The sequence below is a fragment of the Plasmodium inui genome (genome assembly GCF_000524495.1).
Source record: "Plasmodium inui San Antonio 1 unplaced genomic scaffold supercont1.1, whole genome shotgun sequence".
Classification (NCBI taxonomy): Eukaryota; Apicomplexa; class Aconoidasida; order Haemosporida; family Plasmodiidae; genus Plasmodium; species Plasmodium inui.
The window spans coordinates 262,130-279,453 of NW_008481835.1; the positions used below are offsets into that span (position 1 = coordinate 262,130).

At 43.8% G+C, this 17,324-nt stretch overlaps 5 protein-coding genes across 5 annotated transcripts; 1 reads left to right on the forward strand and 4 right to left on the reverse strand.

Moving 5' to 3' along the window:
• Positions 1 to 53: 53 nt before the first annotated feature.
• Positions 54 to 1,273, reverse strand: C922_00062 (hypothetical protein; the record flags this gene model as incomplete). The annotated part of the gene is made up of 4 exons (XM_008815679.1): positions 54 to 340; positions 463 to 514; positions 714 to 858; positions 1,137 to 1,273. 4 exons carry the CDS (start codon positions 1,271 to 1,273, stop codon positions 54 to 56), a joined length of 621 nt encoding a protein of 206 aa, XP_008813901.1.
• A 548-nt stretch (positions 1,274 to 1,821) lies between these two features.
• On the forward strand, positions 1,822 to 7,995 carry C922_00063 (hypothetical protein; the record flags this gene model as incomplete). Its single annotated transcript, XM_008815680.1, has 2 exons — positions 1,822 to 3,639; positions 3,919 to 7,995. 2 exons carry the CDS (start codon positions 1,822 to 1,824, stop codon positions 7,993 to 7,995), a joined length of 5,895 nt encoding a protein of 1,964 aa, XP_008813902.1.
• A 1,054-nt stretch (positions 7,996 to 9,049) lies between these two features.
• C922_00064 (hypothetical protein) lies at positions 9,050 to 9,694 on the reverse strand (the record flags this gene model as incomplete). Its single annotated transcript, XM_008815681.1, has 1 exon — positions 9,050 to 9,694. The coding sequence occupies one exon, from the start codon at positions 9,692 to 9,694 to the stop codon at positions 9,050 to 9,052; it is 645 nt and encodes a 214-aa protein (XP_008813903.1).
• A 708-nt stretch (positions 9,695 to 10,402) lies between these two features.
• Positions 10,403 to 13,468, reverse strand: C922_00065 (hypothetical protein; the record flags this gene model as incomplete). The annotated part of the gene is made up of 1 exon (XM_008815682.1): positions 10,403 to 13,468. The coding sequence occupies one exon, from the start codon at positions 13,466 to 13,468 to the stop codon at positions 10,403 to 10,405; it is 3,066 nt and encodes a 1,021-aa protein (XP_008813904.1).
• Positions 13,469 to 13,497: 29 nt separating this feature from the next.
• C922_00066 (hypothetical protein) lies at positions 13,498 to 17,004 on the reverse strand (the record flags this gene model as incomplete). The annotated part of the gene is made up of 1 exon (XM_008815683.1): positions 13,498 to 17,004. One exon carries the CDS (start codon positions 17,002 to 17,004, stop codon positions 13,498 to 13,500), a length of 3,507 nt encoding a protein of 1,168 aa, XP_008813905.1.
• Positions 17,005 to 17,324: the final 320 nt, after the last annotated feature.

Here is a 17,324-nt window from a genome sequence, read left to right on the forward strand (position 1 = left end):
GCCAGCGATACCTTGTGGCCTACCCGATATTCCTTCTCTACTCCTGCTTTGCCTTAATCATAATTTTTTAGTGATCTCAACCTTTTTAATGTTTTTAAATCGTTTTTTTCGAGTCGATCCTGCATTTTTAATTCTTCCCTGAGTAGCATTTCATTTTGATCATCACAATAACCAAAGTAGTGAATATTTACATACTTATCGAAAAATCTGTTTTCCTTTTTTTTTTTTAAAATGAACTTCTTCCGATCGTCGCTTTCTTTTAATAGTAGTTCCTTTACGCCCTTCAAGTTTTTCGCTGCCCCGAAGTACTTGTAGTTGTTGTTTCCCTTCAGTTCGCTGCCTGCGTGGGGGAGGTGTGAAAAGGAGGCATTAAAGGAAGGGAAAAACATATATGCTGCATAAGGGGAGAACACCACAAATGAGCAAACGAAGAGGGCGCACTAGCGAAATGTGCAAACTTACAGTGCGCGTTGATCAGTGTGTTCGATTCCGTTTGGTAGTCCGGGCCACCCAGCTGAAGAGAAGTGGAAAAAAACGGTAGTGCCACATTAAGTGGGGTGTCAAATTGTGCGTTTTGAAGGAGGGCGAAGTGGAGCGATATGTGACGTGTTACACTATCATAAGAAGCGCTGCCATATGCAGTCTACAATCATTCTGTCCACATTTTTCTCGGCTTCCCGCGTCTCTCACTCCATGATCGCTACTACCCTTACCTCTATTATCCGAATTTCCCACTTATTTTTGATCGAAATTAATTTATTTATCTGGTCATTCAGCTCCCTTATATGCTGGTCGCTCAAACTGTAGTTTTGGATTTCTTTTATCTTGTTGCATATTTCTTTGATGATATGTCTGCGGCTGGGGAGGAGACAAAAAGAAAAAGGAAAATAAATAAAATAAGGAAAACACGTGGGTACCTACGTCAAGGTGTACTCCTATTTCCGCGCAGGGATAGGGACATATATGTATGCACAGCAGCGCACATTTTTAACGAGGCCGTGCAGGGAGGACAAAGACAGGCAGGGAAGTAAATGCAGAGAGGGGGGCATATTTGTGGGGAAAAAAAAAACATAACATAGCATAACAATGCGCTTCCTTTCTTTTCTTCCCTTTGCGCTTCTCTCCCTTTTGTTTACCAGGACACAGCGGTCTCCAAATCTTCCACTTCGTTAACCCTCTTGGGAATTTTAAAAAAGCTTTTCTGTTCACTTAGCTCCTTGGCCTTTAGCCACTGGTTTAGCATCGACCTCCCCTTCTCAACGTTCCGCGCCATTTTGTGTTCACCCCAATGTTATAGCGCTTTCTGTGAAGCGCTCAAGTTGAGAAGCCGTCAATTTGGAAACACTTCAAATTGGAAAACCTTCAAATTGGAAAACCTTCATATTGGAAATCCCTGATATTGGAAATCCCTTATTTTGGAAAACCTCCAAATTGCAAAACAGCCAAACAGCCGAGTTGCTTCCCCCAGATGATCAATTTGGGGGGTTCCCCAGGGCTGAGGAGGAAGAAGCTTCGCAAAGAGGACGAAAACCAACTGCTGCAAATTTACCCAACGTTTGCGGCGTCCTGCCTTTTGAAATTCCACTCCTGATAACTTCACCTCCTTTTTAAATTTACCTTCAGAGTAAACGCGAAGCAGGGGCATAGGCTAAACAGAATAAACAAAAAGGAGCAGGAAAAAAGGAAAGAAAAAAAAAAAAAAAGGTTGGCAAAACGTGAAAAAATACTACAAATTGTGAGGAGAAAAAAAAAAACAACTTCAAATGCCATTGCAAATGCCACCGCTAATGCGACAGTTGCGCGAAGGAAAAAAATAGTGCAATGGAAGACACCCTTCTGAAACACAGAATTGTAGATTTCGGGGGCAACAAAAATGCACTTGACTTGTGGAAAAAATACGTAACTGAGGAGGTGCTACGGGAGCCAGCCTTGGGAAGGACGGGCAAGAAGCGCACCAGAAGGGAAGCCAAAAGGGAAGCCAAGCGGGTCGACACTTGGTTAAACTTGTGTGGCCAAAGAGTGCACCACTGGAGAGATCCAAATGAATTTCCTGAATGTCAATCAGAGGAGGTACCACCGGATGATGGCAGACAGTTCGGGAAAGGCGAAGAGGGGAGGAAGAACGACACGCTATTAACGGAAAAGAACAAGTGCCGCAACAATGGCCATGACGACTTGGTATCCCCCCCTGATGAGGAAGAAAGGAAAAAAAAAAAGAAAGAAGAAAAAGAGCTGTTATCACGGGAGAGGAAAAGCTACCTGGAAGGGTTCGAAAAGCTACTGGAAAAACTGGACCAAGACACGAAACAACATTTTAACAAGCACCAAAATGATCAAGGTGCAGAAACACATGGGCAATGCATAGTGACGTATCAAAATTATGAATGCCGAAATGCGGACGTGACGTACAGAGAGGATGTTGATTTTTTCAGATTTTTTTACTCCTCTGTATCGTTAATAAAAGAGAATAAAGCCCTCATACCTAGGGGGAATTATCTGTACGAGCTGATACATCCACAAACGAGTTCCTCCTTCCCAGTCCCAAACAAATTGAGCTACTATTTGGTTAAATTATTCATAAATAATAAATGGCGTCTAGTCTTTGTGCACCTGACCCTGTCATACAATGAAAAGAATCAAATTTTGTCCTGCCGTTCTCTGGATGAGAAAGAGTTGTGGCCACATATCCTCATGGAAGCTTTGCTAACTTGCTTCAGACTTTTTCCCCTGCCCGATTATCATTTTTACCTCCTCGAGATGTTAACGGGGCTCAAATTTATAAATAAGTCATACGAATTTAGCCCCTTCGCGGACCACCTACGGACGGAAAAATGTTTCTTCATCCCCTGCGCGGTGCTCTCTGGCAGGAGGAGCGACAGGGGGGGCGACAGGAGTAGCGTCAATTTTTGTGACAATGCTGACGTAGCCGCTTCACCCCAGTATTTACACGAGGAGCAACGCGCCCCCAAAGATGCATCCAGGGAGGAACAACGCCCTGATCATTCGGAGGAAACAACCAACCTAGTGCACACTGGGAATAGACAGGAAGACACGACAGCAAACCTATGTGCGGTTCCAAACCACCGCTTGTCTTCTAGCGAAACCTTGAAGAGCTCCCCCCCTCATGAGGATCCCACACCCGGACGCTTCTTCTTCCTCATCTGCTCGGTGGAAAAAGAACATATAAAAATAAAATGCGAAAATGTGAAGCCTCGCCATTGTACATCCTACTCGGATTACCAACAGTCTGTGCTTAAAGCAAAGAAGGATGTTTTCCTCAAGGGGTATGCTTACATCAACGATAGGGGAAACATCCGGATTAAAGACACAGAATTGGTGCCAGTAAATACTTTGACTCCCCCGAAGGGTAGTCCTGATGGGGGAAATGAAGGAGACCAAGGGACAGATAAAAATCTCAGCGCACGTGACACGAGGAGGGAACCCCAAAGAGACAGTTGCAGTGATGCCACTTGTGACACATGTGACATTACCGTGAATGAAGATAACGCACAGGAAGTGCTCCAACTAATTAGAAAAATTTTAGGAGATGGTAAGAACAGCACGAAGCGCCCCAAAACGGGCAGCGAGGAATCGGATGGAAAACTCTCCCGAATGGGTACCTCCAAGTCGGGCAAAAAGGTAATTCCTACACGATGTGCCTATTTAGATAGAACCAACCAGTGCGAATGTGTATCAGGCAGGGAGTTCCTTTTGACGCTCGTGGAATGGTCCGTCGGGGCTAGTAAACAGTTTCAAAGCGGTAGTGAGCCCCCTCCGTAGTAAGCAGTCTCCTCAGTTACCGCAGCGCCGTCACCCCACCTGGGCGCCTCTCCCCGAGGTAGACACCCAGACCCATATCAGCGCACCTATCCAATCGTTGTGCCGCCTACACACATGTACACATGTGCACCCTGGCAGAACGCCCACAAGCACCTCGACAAATGGCTGGACGAAGGCGAATTGGAGAGACTCACCCAAAAAGTCAACGTGAAATACACATGGAAATATCTGATAAGAACGAATGGTAGCTTCTTAGCCAAGGGGGAAACTATTTTTTTCCTCGTGAACAGAAGCCACTTCGAAGTTGCGTCCACGGATAGGTATGCTAAAGATAGGACTGCTAAAATTCAAGGGAGTCAAAAAAATCATAACAAGGTTAAAGTGAAGAAAAAAGACAGCAGTCGTGACACTCTGTCAAGTGCTTCTAACGCCACACAGGAGGAGAGCTTTCCATACCTTATTCTCATTTGTTCTGTCCGCATCAATCGGAGTGGAAATAACTCCGAGTTGTCACTCCTTCGGGAGGAATTGAAGACGCAAAATGGGGCAAATGGGCCAAGTAGCAGCAACGGTTGTACCAATTCGGATCATGTACGTGTAGCTCCAAATGAGGAATCTTTATCGGACGGCCTTCACGAATTCTGTTTTTCTTTTTTCTCCTGCAAAGTTGGAAGGAGGAAAAAGTGCGCAGCGGGGGACACCATGGTGCGAAAAAGGAACGAGACAAGACGGAATATCTTCAGCCACGCTGACAGCCGCCAAGGGGGACTTCTCCACTTATTGACATCAAAATTGGGCAGTGTCCCAGAAGAAGTAGTCATGGAGGGAAGTAACGCCTGTTGTCGTGATAACTCCGCTCTGCACTCAGGGGAAAAACACGCGATGCTCTCCCCCAAGGACATCCTCAACTGCGAGTGCTTCGTCAGGAAAATAGGCGAAGAGAGGCTCACACCAAATGAGGATGCAAAGGGAGGAGATAAAGCCGACAGGGAAAGAACCCCCCTCCGTGTCCTCGCTCCAAACCTTTTTCTAAACAACAGCGGACACGACGAATGGAGGGACTACCCCTTTGATGAAGAAATTCGAAAAAGGAATATACACCTCAGGGGGAACATGGAACATTTTTTCCTTGTGTATGTGAAGCGCAGCAGGAGAGGCGACTTCTCCGTTGAATGGCTCGAGAAGAAGAAAAAAAAAACAGAACAAGGGGGAACCTCAAAACAGGCAAAAAAATCGGATGACACACAACATGGAAACAATTCGCTCCATTCGCGAAGTGAAGAAAAACTGATCAGCTGCTCCTTTATCAGTGTAGAAGAATATCTAGAAAAGAAGTTAAAAATGAAGATGGCGTTTTTAAAAAAAAAACTGACCATAGGGGAGGAATGCCCGATGAAGGTGCTGCTAAAATATACAGTGACGATCCCTCAAATGAGGAACTTACGTACACCGTTCTTTTATGTTATTCACAAAGTGAACGAGTTAAAAGTTCTTCCCCATTTAGACCTATACATTTGTAACGTATCAAAATGGAACGGAAGCTCCGATGTGCAAAATGCAAGGGGAAGAAAAAAAAAAAAAACAAAAAAATCGGAAAAGAATGAGAACAGTATGGATCAGAAAGACGAAGAAGAAGGGGAAGACAAAGGCGAAGACGAACAACACCATTCCCACAATGGAATGAAAAACCTCTTTTACAAAATTTCGATGGAAAATTTCATTCAAAAAATTTGCATTCCTCCAGGCGATAATAATGACGATGACGGGAAGGACGAATGCACGTACCTCTTTCTCGTCGTGTCAAAAAAGGTGGAGAGGCTAATCGGAAAGGACCTACATTTTGAGATAGCCATTGCTTCCCCGTCTAGCGACAAAGACACCTCCTGTGAAGAACAAACGAAGAAAAAAAAGACAAACATACGGCTAAACGAAGTTTCATCCTTCTGCAAAAGGTATAGCTTCAACGACAGCGGTGAATATATTGACCTGGGGGTAAAGAAGGACTGTCGGAGGGAGAATTCCTCAGGAGGGGTTAATCCAAAAAATGATAATCGCACAGTGGCGGATAACTGCAGTGAATCACTCCCGCTTGCAGAAAAGAGAAAGGGCCAAACAGAAGCTGGCATAGACAACGTCCACCTCAACCATTACAACTGCGAAAGGAAAACAAAACGATTCAAATTAATAAAAAAAGTCAGCATTAATAGTAAGAGAGACAGCACATGGGGTTCCATTTACGTGAAGCTGAATAACCCCCATTTATTCAAAAATATTGTCGTCAAAATAGTGAAACTGAAGCGAAAAAAAATCACACATGAGAAATGTGCCAATTTGAATTTTATTACGAACAACTGGGGAAGGGAAATTATACTAAAGAGGAGAAGGAAGAAAAGTGTTTTTTTTAAGCACGTTGAATTGGCTACCAGCGATTCATACCTCCTTCAGGTGGAGGTGAATATGCTTAGCGACACTGCCCAGAAGCGGTGGAGCGGGGACATCTCACCGGTTTGTCTTCCGCAAAGGGGAAACAACATAAGTGAACCGCCCTCAAAAAAATACTCATATATTCATCCAAATATCCTAATGAACGTTTTATTAAACTTCTCTGACGATGTTTCCCTAGAGGAGGACACCTCCAACGAGGACGTAGAAATCGAAATGAAGAAATTCTTTGACTTTTCTAAAATCAATTTGGAGAATCTAACATTGTCTAGCCAGTATAAACATATGGACAACATTTTTTCGCTAAAAAATGACCTACTATTTCGCTATAGAGGAAATTATGACGAGGTGTTTGGGCACCTCTCAAAGGTGTGTACCGGTGACCTCCAATCGGCCATCCCCAGCACCTTATCCGTGGGGGAAAACTCTCACACATGTGATGGAATAAGGAAGAAGTATACCAAGGGGACTCACAATTGGGTCAACCCCCTGAGTGATAACCACTATGATGACCTCCTGTGTACGAATAAAGCGGAAGAGACCAAGCACCTGGAGCCATCCATGGGCAAAGAACACTTTTTTCAAGCCCTGTCCTCCGTTTTAAATTTATCCAAAGAGACATCAGCCTATGTGGAGTCAAAAGTTCTTCACCCAGGAAGCGACAGGGTTGGAAGGAGCTCCTTCGCACAGATGCTCCAAGTGGTGGGGAATGAAACGCGTTGCCTCAGCTTTGGGGCGGTGGAGAAGCTGGAAAAATTTGAGAAGTACCCATTCGCCAAACTGATGGATATCCCCACGAACACAGACAGGGAAGAAAAAAAGCGCAAGGAGGATGACCCCACGAGCAAAGAGTTCGAAGCCTCCTTCGATAGTTTCCTTTCCCTTTCCACGGCCGCAAAAAAAACCATCGATGATTTGAAGGCCACCTACAATTTGAAGAACAAACTAGACATTTATAGAATAAAAATGGATGCAGAACTACAACTTAGGGAAAATACCTTCTTCTCCCTTGGAGGGAAAATTGGCAGCACCACCAGGACGGTTAGTAGCGTTGTTAAAAAGAATTCTTCCCGGTTAGACAAGACACAAAATGGTGCATATAACTCAAAGGGATGTGAAAAAGGAACAGTCCGTCTCACCAACGGAGGGGCAAACCCTACAGCAGAGGACCACATCCCAAGCTGCGATGAAGACGAAACAGATAGTCATGATAAGAAGGGGATATTCTACGTTCAACACAAAATAGACCCCCCAATTGAGAACCTGCAGGATCTCATAAACGTCGTCAAAAGGGTAAACACCTCCATCGATATAAATGACACAAAAAATAGGAAACTGAAAATGGACAAAATGGTCAAAGAGAGAAAAGCCTTCATCGAAAATATAAAAAATAACGTCAAGACGAATCGTTTTAAGAACCACCCCACAGAAGAACTGAAAAATATATATAAAAAAGGAACGGAATTAAAATTACATATTTACAACCCGGATTTGATGAAGTATATCAAGACTCACTACCTCCTGCTAGACAACCTAAATGACATAAGGGGCCTTCTGAACCCCTCTAAATTAAGGAGAATCAAAATGACCACCAATGAGAAAGAGACATTCAACGTAGAAGAAGCAGTGACGGATAAAAAGCTATTCATGCAACTATTCCGGAAGTGCTCAGATGTGATTAAAAATGATACCAATCTTCAATTAAGTGATTCCTATAAGAACCTATGTAAGGACGCTCAACAAATTTTTAATAAAATGATAGAAGGCACATAGAGGGGAAAGGAAGAAAAAAGCTGGATAGTGAACTGTAACCCATCTTGGAGAAAGCCACCACCAACAATTTTGACACCCCTCATTGGAAGGAAAAATTTTTTCCCCCCCTGCTACGCACAATCGGGTTGTTCACATATGTACATTTGTTGGCTCCACTGCCATCCACCCATCCACCCATCCACCCACTCATCCGCCCACTTCTTTTTTTTTTAAAACCCCTTTTTTGTGCACACGAAGATACGCACGCGGGAAAATTCCTCCCCCGGCATTCTCTATGAACCTACTTGACAAACACAGACACAATTTTTTTTCTTCTTTTTGTCCTCATCACTGGTTGCTATGCCGCAGCTGGTAGTTACCTGACCCCCATGGAGGATTTCATTAAAATGCTATCCCCTCGTGGTATTTCTTCACACCAGAGGAAGTTTCCCTCTACCGATACGCGGTCGCTTGTCCGGCAACTCAAAAGAGACACTTCGCCTCGGGCCACTCATGACATGCTCCTACTTTTACCTTTTTCTGGGGCCCATCGCACTAGCGCGCTCTCGCGTGGACAAATGGATTTAGATGCTTGTCACTACGGGTTAACAATTCGTGGCGCGCTCCTACAAAAGGTGCGCAAAGACGGCGAAGCAGGCCATACAATGTAATAGGCTGGACAGACGCAGAGACAACTGAACACAGGATTCGCTCCGCTAAAAACAATTGCGCCGCTTTTGGCAAGCGAGGGCAGGGCAGTGTTCCATATTAATAACAAATGCTAATAAAAAAAAAAAAAAAACAGAGAGATATGCCTCGAGAGAGGGAGAGACAAATCGAAAGGCGCACTATGAACATATAGAGGTGGACAAAACAGACGCGTCGCTTAGGTCAGACGACGGCGCGGAATCGAACTTGTGCACGCAGGAGATCAAACATGACATCCCTCCAGAGGAGCGATTGACTTGAGGGCAGCCAAGGATCTGCCTCAAATGAAGAGTCTGTGGTAGTCTCTGCCACTCGGTACCAATCTGAGCAACCCGGCTTCAACAGCTTACTCCTCCATACGCGTTGGCTAAAATCGGACGATAATTTCCGGCTTGGTGCAGTTTTCTCTCCTCTTGTTCTTCGCCGCTATCCGATAATGCAAGCAGTCAAGGCGAGGGTTCACTACACCTGAGTGAGGTGGAGTTGAGGGACACCCATTTAAAGGATGCAACAAACTATTAGCTATCTCGGAAAAAGAATACTTCCCCATAAATTTCTTTCGAGGTTTCTTCCATTTGTCCAAAGTAGGAACACTCTGCTCAGTATCATCTGTGTAATCACTTTCTCTAGAAGGTTCATTTGTCCTAATGTTTATGATTGCACGTTTGTAGTCTCCCTTTTTGGAATCACTAAAATATTTGTCATTCAGGTAGGTACCATTGTCGACGGTACTTTTTCTTTCACCGGTCGTGGGTGCCTCAGAATCGTAGCACATGCGAATTTTGGTTTTTTTCTTTTTCTTCTTCCTCTTCTTATTTCCTTCCGTAGGAATAACTGCACTATTCCCTCTCTCCTCGTGGAGTGTATGAAGCAGATTCCCATTCGGACCCCCCCACGGGGGATCAAAATAATTCAAAGGTGCTCCATACACACTATCCAGAGTTGAATGTCCCACTGGGGAATACAACTCCGTTTTGTTATATAGCTTGTCATCACAACTGAGATGTACCATTTTGCGCAATATGTTTTGTTTTTTTTCTTCTCCTTCCGTTTGAGTTGCTTCCTATCTGGAAGGGGTGGAGCTCAAATAGGGAGAACAGCCAAAATAGAAGTCTCACCTTCCGAACGAAGCTTAGCAGACTTTGCAATTGTTTCGATTTCGATTAAAAGTGCTGGTCTGACTTGCTGCCTTTAATGTGCATCCTCTGTCAATCTGTGTAGGCCTCTCCGTGGCGCTACGCTGCGACGTCGTTCGCCTTTCGGATCCCACTGGCCACGCGCCCACGTGTGTGCAAAATGTGTGTTGCCGCCTATTCTGCTCAATTTAGCAGTAGCCCCGTTAAATGTGCACATGATTCTTACTTAGCATTTTACGAGCTTGAAAAAAAAAAAAAATGATAAATAAGTCAGTAAACAAGCAAGAAAAAAAGCGTGCAGGGAAGCAGACAGACAAACAAACAAGCAGATAGACAGACAAACAAACAGACAAACAAACAAGCGAACAAAACATGCGCTGATATGCACATGTGTGTCTCTCCCCCCTTTTTTTTTGATGCCCATTTGATGAAAACGGAGTGCGCCTTTTCTTCACCCCAACTTTGCATTTTTCCCCAGTGTACGTACACCTCATGTCCCCCTTTTTTTTTTTCTTTCTTCTCTTCTTCTCCTCTTCAGTAGCCTTCTCTTACGAATTATTCTTTCCCCAAATCGCAACCCCGCGTTAACAATCTCTGCCTTGAAAATAAGTTGTGAAGGCTCTCTTCGGAATTCTGCATATAAGCTCACACTTAGGGTAAGGCATAGCGGTAGGAGGTGCGGTATTCATCGTAGTGCTGTTCCGTCTAGTGGATTTTGTCCTATCACGGTATGCTCCCCTATCATCGTATGTAGGTAATCTTATCTGTGCCTTATACAATTGTGTAGCTGTTCTTCTCCCCTCCTTGAACGGTTCACACGGAATGGTCGGACAATTAGTGAACAGTCTTCTCGACTCATTCGCCCCATTTGAAACATTGTCGAATGTTCTTCCTCCTTTTTCCCCGGTGGGCAGCTCAAATAAGTCCGATTTGTCTTCTTTAAAATTAACGGAACGTTTACTCAATAACGAGTCCCTTTTGGTTTCCTCCAAACTAGCTTTCGATACTTTGTCAGCGCATTTAAAATCGTTTTCCTTTTTGTCTACATGTTCTGGACTCCTCTTTGCTTTTCTAAACAATTTATTCATCAGAGTGGCTGTTCTAGGATACCTGGGAGGAGCGCTGGTGACTTCCTTCACGGGGCAGCAGAATAGGGTGTTATTGCAATTTTGGTTATTAGTACCACGACTAAGTCTTTTTTCCCCTAGAATATTCTCTCCTTCGGTGCTTTTCTTATTGAAGCAACTTTGAGCATTACATGTGAATGGCACATCGTTATTTAACTCTCCTAAGTGTGGAGGATTTCCTGATCGTGCCTCGATTGGAAACATATCTTCTTTGATGTGTTTATTCCTGGGTGGTGCCTCTTCCACCTGGACGAATTGGTTCCCCACGTGCCTTAACATCTTGGTTTCATTACTTCGTCTGCTAGGATAATTATGATCGTTGCAGGGGGGTACAACGGGGAGGTCACTAGCCAAACGGTTCTTCGCACCTTCCTCACTCATCATGTAGCTGGAATAGTCATCATTCCGATTTGAAAAATAATCGGACACATGGATGGAATATTTCTCCCTCTTGTCAGTGGTGTCTCTTCTGCGAGCTCTTCTCTTATCATTCTCACATATGCTCTCTTTAATCGACCCCTTCAGGTGTAATTCCTTCTTAGGCTTAATTTTTCGCTTGGACAAGTTTCTACCTGACCACACGCTGTGGGCTTCCTTTTTGCGCCAACCATAATGGATCAAATTGGGATTAAATCTCTCGCATCCGTCCTTATGTAACACCAGTCTGTTCTGTACAGAAATGCCATTTCGACTCCCTTCAGGTGATTCCACATTTGTCACTTTGGAGTGTTCAAAAAGTCGATTCGCTTCTACAAAAGTGACCTTTTCCAGGCAGTGCCGCGACATATTAAACGCTTCACCATTTGCACCTGCCTGTGAAAGATTAATCTTCCCATTAAAAGAATAGTCCGAGTTAGGAACGTCATGTTGTGTAGAAGACATATATTGCCTGTCCTTCTCTTTATTGCTTGCACACTTAGAGGTGACAAGTCCTTCGCCATAGTTCTCTTTCGTGATGGAGCGATCTTCCATATGACCTTCCTGGTTGTTCCCATCCTGATGATGGCTGTACGTTATGTTTATTTTATTTATCTTTTCTTCGGCTAGGAAGCTACCCGGAATTGCAGAAATGGGTTCATAGAATGTCCGACCCGGGGGAGCCAATGTTCGAAAAGGATGATCATCATCCCCCTTTTGCCTCACCTCCATGTTGTTTTTTATCAAATGAGATAATGCACTGGTAAAACTCTTCACCTTGTCTTCTCTGTTAAAATTAGCATCCTTTCTGTAGTGACAATTTAGATTAGCATTTCTCGCCACTGACAATTTTGCCGTCTCCGAAATGGGGGTAACTTTGAAATTTTGATTCACCTCTGCGTCGCTTTCTTCCCCTTTGTCCACCTTTTCCCTCTGATATATTTCTTCTAAAAATTTCAGTTCCTCCATTTGTTCGTTAAAACTTGGAGATTTCTCAAAGCCATGGTTGAAATTTACCCATTTTCCGGCCCCATTCTGCTTCTTCGCCTTATCAAAATTGTGATTAACAGAAGATTTCTCTTTTTTCAGATTTGGTGATCCCCCCTGATTTGTTATATCTGCAAGGCCACACTTTTCCACTCGTTCCGTGTACATAACTTTAATAACGTCTCTTGTATTTTTCCCTTCCAAGTTGTGCAGTCCGCTACCTTCGACTCCATCAAGGGTGTACGTCTTCCTCGATGGATCATCCGCAATATTACTTCTCTGTGTGCTGCCATTCATTCCTTCTCCCCGTTCAACTTCGCTGTTGTCACTTCCACTATTTGCAGAATTAACTCGTACCATGCCATTAGTATAGCAGCTATTGCCGCCGTTGCTTCTTCCTGCGGTGGGTCCACTGTTGACGGCATGGTCGCTGCGGTTGGTCAAGTCTATGGCCTCATCGCAGGTTTTATCGAAGGTTCTATCGCAGGTCTTATCCCACGTTTTATCGATGATCTGGTCGCTCATCTGTCCGCTGATTCGGTCGATGATCTTGCTGCTGCTCACCCCACTGATGCCGCAGTGCCACCCCGTTTTTCGAACAACATCGTCACTCGCACACTGATCACTGACATAGTCGTCCTCTCTGAACCTCGCGCCGATTTCTACATGAACGAGGTTTCCATCGTTCTCCTGAGAATTGTCTTCGCTGACCGGGTTGCCATTTGGGTCTGTGCAGTGCGCGCTTGATTCGTTATTGTGACCACTTTTTCGATCACCTTGTGGACAATTTTCCTCCCCCCTCCTAGTGGGTGTATTGTCATCCCCGCTATCAACATTGTCGAGTGAATTCCTTTCCTCGTCTGCATTAAAAAGCAGATTCAAGTTTTCCTTCGTGAATCCAATGTTGGAAGGATCATTCGTGGAACTGCCTTTAGACAAGCTCTCCTCGTTCGAATTGTGCAAATATATTTTTACAGATTTTTTAAGGGGTAAATTTCCCTCCAACTCTGTGCCTTCAAATTCTCTTCCGTTCCCCTCCCCCCGATTATTTCCAACACGTTCAACAGGTTTAGCATTTTCAACATTTCCAACATTTTCAACCCGTTTAATACTTTGCATGCTTTGCCTTTCCGTGGGGGAGGGATCAATCAGTTTAAATGGACCGGTACTTGGGGGGTATTTTGCGCCGGCTGGTTCTTGCTGCTTATTTCTTGGGGTGTAGCGGAAAAGATTACCCCTTCTGTTTCATCTGCACAGTTTTGCAGACCTTCTGCGGGATTTGCGTAGGAGAAGTACTGGACCGTACTACCTAACAGGTTCTGATATTTTTCTCCACCCACATGATTTATGGATTGAACATTTAACTCTCCATTGGTGTGGGGGCTACTATCCACTGTGTGAGTGGTCTTCTTCACTCCGTCGTTTCCCTTTTCCTGTAAAATGTCTAACAGTTGTTTCTTTTGCAAATTTATCAATTTCTCATTTGACGTCTTAATTAACTGAGACATATCCTTTGGATTCACACTTTTCTTATGCGCAACATGTTTAGAAGCATCAGGTTGGTGGTACACTTCACCCGTGGATGACTCTATATTTGAAAGACAGTGAAGAATTCCCATCGAGCTGCTAACATCACTGTTTGTCTTCTCATTTATCTTATTTGTGTATACATTTAGGTAGCCCGCATTTGCCGCCTCGGCTTTCAGGTTTGTACTTTGTATGTCTACATACGTTTTTACCCATGAAGGCATCCCATTTCCCCCCTTTGAGAATGTCACCTTCGCATCAGAGCCTTTAAATTGATCTATGCATTTGTTTGAATTGCTACAAAGTGTATACCTACCGTCGATAGTGCCACTTCCCTTTATTAGCGCATTTGTGAGAACGCCTTCTGCGCACTGTTTGTTTGACAAATCACCCGAGTTGTTTTCTACTATGCTCTGGGACCTATTGCAGTTCTGATCAAACGGTTTGGAAAGGCCATGAGCAGTAGTGTACGCTCCACTACTTTCCCCCTTAACCGATACTAACTGGTTTGTTAACTCCGTAAGGCTGCAAAACTTGGTCGCTGCTTTGAGCTCTCCACTTGAAATTACACTCGTCATCGGAATTTGTTCAAGAACAATTGGTTTTTCTACAAATGGCAATTGTTGCATCTGTGCCATTTGACTCTGAGCCTGACTCTGTGGAGGGTGTGCCTGCGGAAGGGCGTCACGTTTCAGTGCAAATTGAGATTGTCCGCAGGGTGCTAGCGTCGCGCTAATTGGCACATTTGTTTGCAAAAGTGGCACCTGCTTCTGAGCAAGTGATCCATGCGTCTGAGGTGCTACCACATGCACTTGTGATGCTACCCCTTGCACCTGTGATCCTCCCCCCTGCAAGTGCAATCTCCCTTGAGACACCTCTATTGGCACGTGAATCACCTGCGGAGGCGCGCGAGCGAAATGGCTCTGTGGAATTGGCGTATTCCTCTCTGGAACTGAGTGGGCTGAGAAGTTTGGCAGAACGGATGCCGACTGATACCTCTTTGCGGGATATTCCTGTACGCACAAATTAACATTAGCTAACTCGGGTCGGACTTCAGCAAAAACATTTTGAGATAGATTTTTCATTCCTCCCTGTGGTACATTCTCACACATGTTATAAGTGACTAATGCTGTCCTCGGCATTGTATCGGCTCGGAAGGCATATGCGTAAATTGGTCCTCCCTCACCATGTGCTTCCATTTCGCGATTTGTTAGAGTTTCCCTCTTGGGAGTGCTTCTAGACATCACATTGGCAGTCTCGTTTCTTGCACAAAATTTCTCATCAGGTGTGTTCTTCACATGGACGCAACTGCATCGTTCTACGTTCGATGACTGTTTAATATCTGGCTTAGATGAAACAATGTTGTGAATACCTGCACAAGCACCATTTTGACATTCTAACGGGTGGATCGTTTTCATGTTTGGAGACTTTTTGTTCCTTACATGGCTACTGCTCTGTAGGTTGTACTTCCTCACATGTTTGCCATGTCTCAATCCCCTTGTCTTTCCTTTTTTTTTTCCTCTACTGCAGCAATTTTCATCAAACAAAATTGGCTCTTCGTCCACACCATTCTTTGAAGAATCGTTATTTTTATGTTTCCCACTTTGCTTCGATTTCTTGTTGTTCCTGTTTCCCCACATTACATCTGTGGAACCGTTCGGGTTGTGTTTTTCCCCCGGGTGAGGCACCTTACATTTGATTAACACCTTTCCTTGTTTTGTGTTCCTTTCTGCCACTTTCGAATAAGAGTCATAATAGCTTTCTTTACATGCCGATAATGTGTTAGCCTTAGTTGATTTGCCACTATGTTTGAGCCCTTTAGTGCTTGAATGGCCTGCCAGCTTGTGTTTGCGTTTTCCCCTGTCCTTGTAGTTCTCCGCCCGCCGCATTCCCATATACGGGGTTGAATAGTCGTTCGAATTATTATAATCCGATTTGACATTCTTATTTGTACATATGGGTGAATCGTTCGAATAGTCAGAAGAATCTCCGCTGCGTTCTCCACTCGAGCAGTAAGAACGCTCTGACTCCGTGTCTGAATTTCTCATTTCCATTATGGTCGAGTTTGATAAAATTATGTCTACAGAATTACCTGAGGGCATATTTTCCATCCCGTTTATGCTTCTATGGTTTACAAAATTTAAATCGTTATGTTGACTCTTGCTTCTTTTCATGTGCTGAATAATGGGTGCATGGTTTTTACCCTCCTCGTTGTAGTCCTGCCTTTTGAGGGTAAAATTAGAGTGATGTTCGCGCGCTTCCAGCATATTTTTTAATCCTCCCAAGGTGGAATTGTTTACGCTACTTCTCTCCAAATCGTTAGAAAAACCTTGATAATTACAAGTGCCGTCTGAAATATCTTTCGATTTGTCGGAACAGCTGATATCCTTCATAGTAGTATCTACGACGCTGTTCTTGTCAAATCCATGTTCGCTACTTTTATGCTTATCGTGGTGAATGTCTCCAATTTCGTCTTCTTTGCCGTTTCCAAACGTGGGTACCTTTTTAACCGTGAAGGACTTATCATTTTGGCAACCTTCTCCAAACTGTTTGATGCTATTTTTCTTCTTACTTTTATTTTTAAGACACATGCTGCTGTCCTTTCGTCCCGTTTTCGCATTTTGAGGCCTTGAATAAATGGGATGCTTCGACTTTACAATTGAACAAATAGTTGGAAGTTCGTAATGCTTCTTGTAATCACATCCCCATGATAACGGATTCGATTTGTGAAGTGTCCCATATGCCAGGGACGACACTCCATAGTCAGCACTTGGGTTTTGGGACATATAATTCGGAGTAAGATTGGATCCTGGCAAATGTAGAAGAGCTCCATTTTCTTCAAATTTCTCATTTCGGTAGTTCAAGGGGTTGAGGGTATGTGTATCAAATTCTTCACTCTCCGTCTTTTTGGAAACGTTTTTTTTCTTCTTCTTCTTGGGGTTTCTTTCATTCTTTAAACAATTTAGGTAATAAGCTTTATTCGCTTCCGAGTACACATGTATGACATTTTTTAGCTCCTGTTGTGACATTGGATTTATTTCGCTGACATTTCGCACAACGGTTCCTCTATTTTTGGGGATTCTCCTAAGAGGGGTTGATGATTTGACGGTCTCACTTTGTGCCCTCATAATTTAGAAGCCCATTGGGAGGAGAACAAATAGTTTATGTATTTATCTTAAAACTGGAACATTTATGAGGGGCGGGGAAGATATTCATGTCAGTTATACAGTTGGATATACACGTGACGCTGTCCAATATTGAATTTTTGTTTTCATCCGTGAATGTGTCACAAATTTGATGTATTTTTCGGTGTGCCCTCTTCCTAGCGGCGACAAGTGTACACTTCACAGTTAGGGGGGGACAGAAGGGCACAATTGGGGGTAAACGCCAAAAGAGGGACAAATATGCAAATCGGAACAGATATGCAAATCAGATCAAATATGAAAAT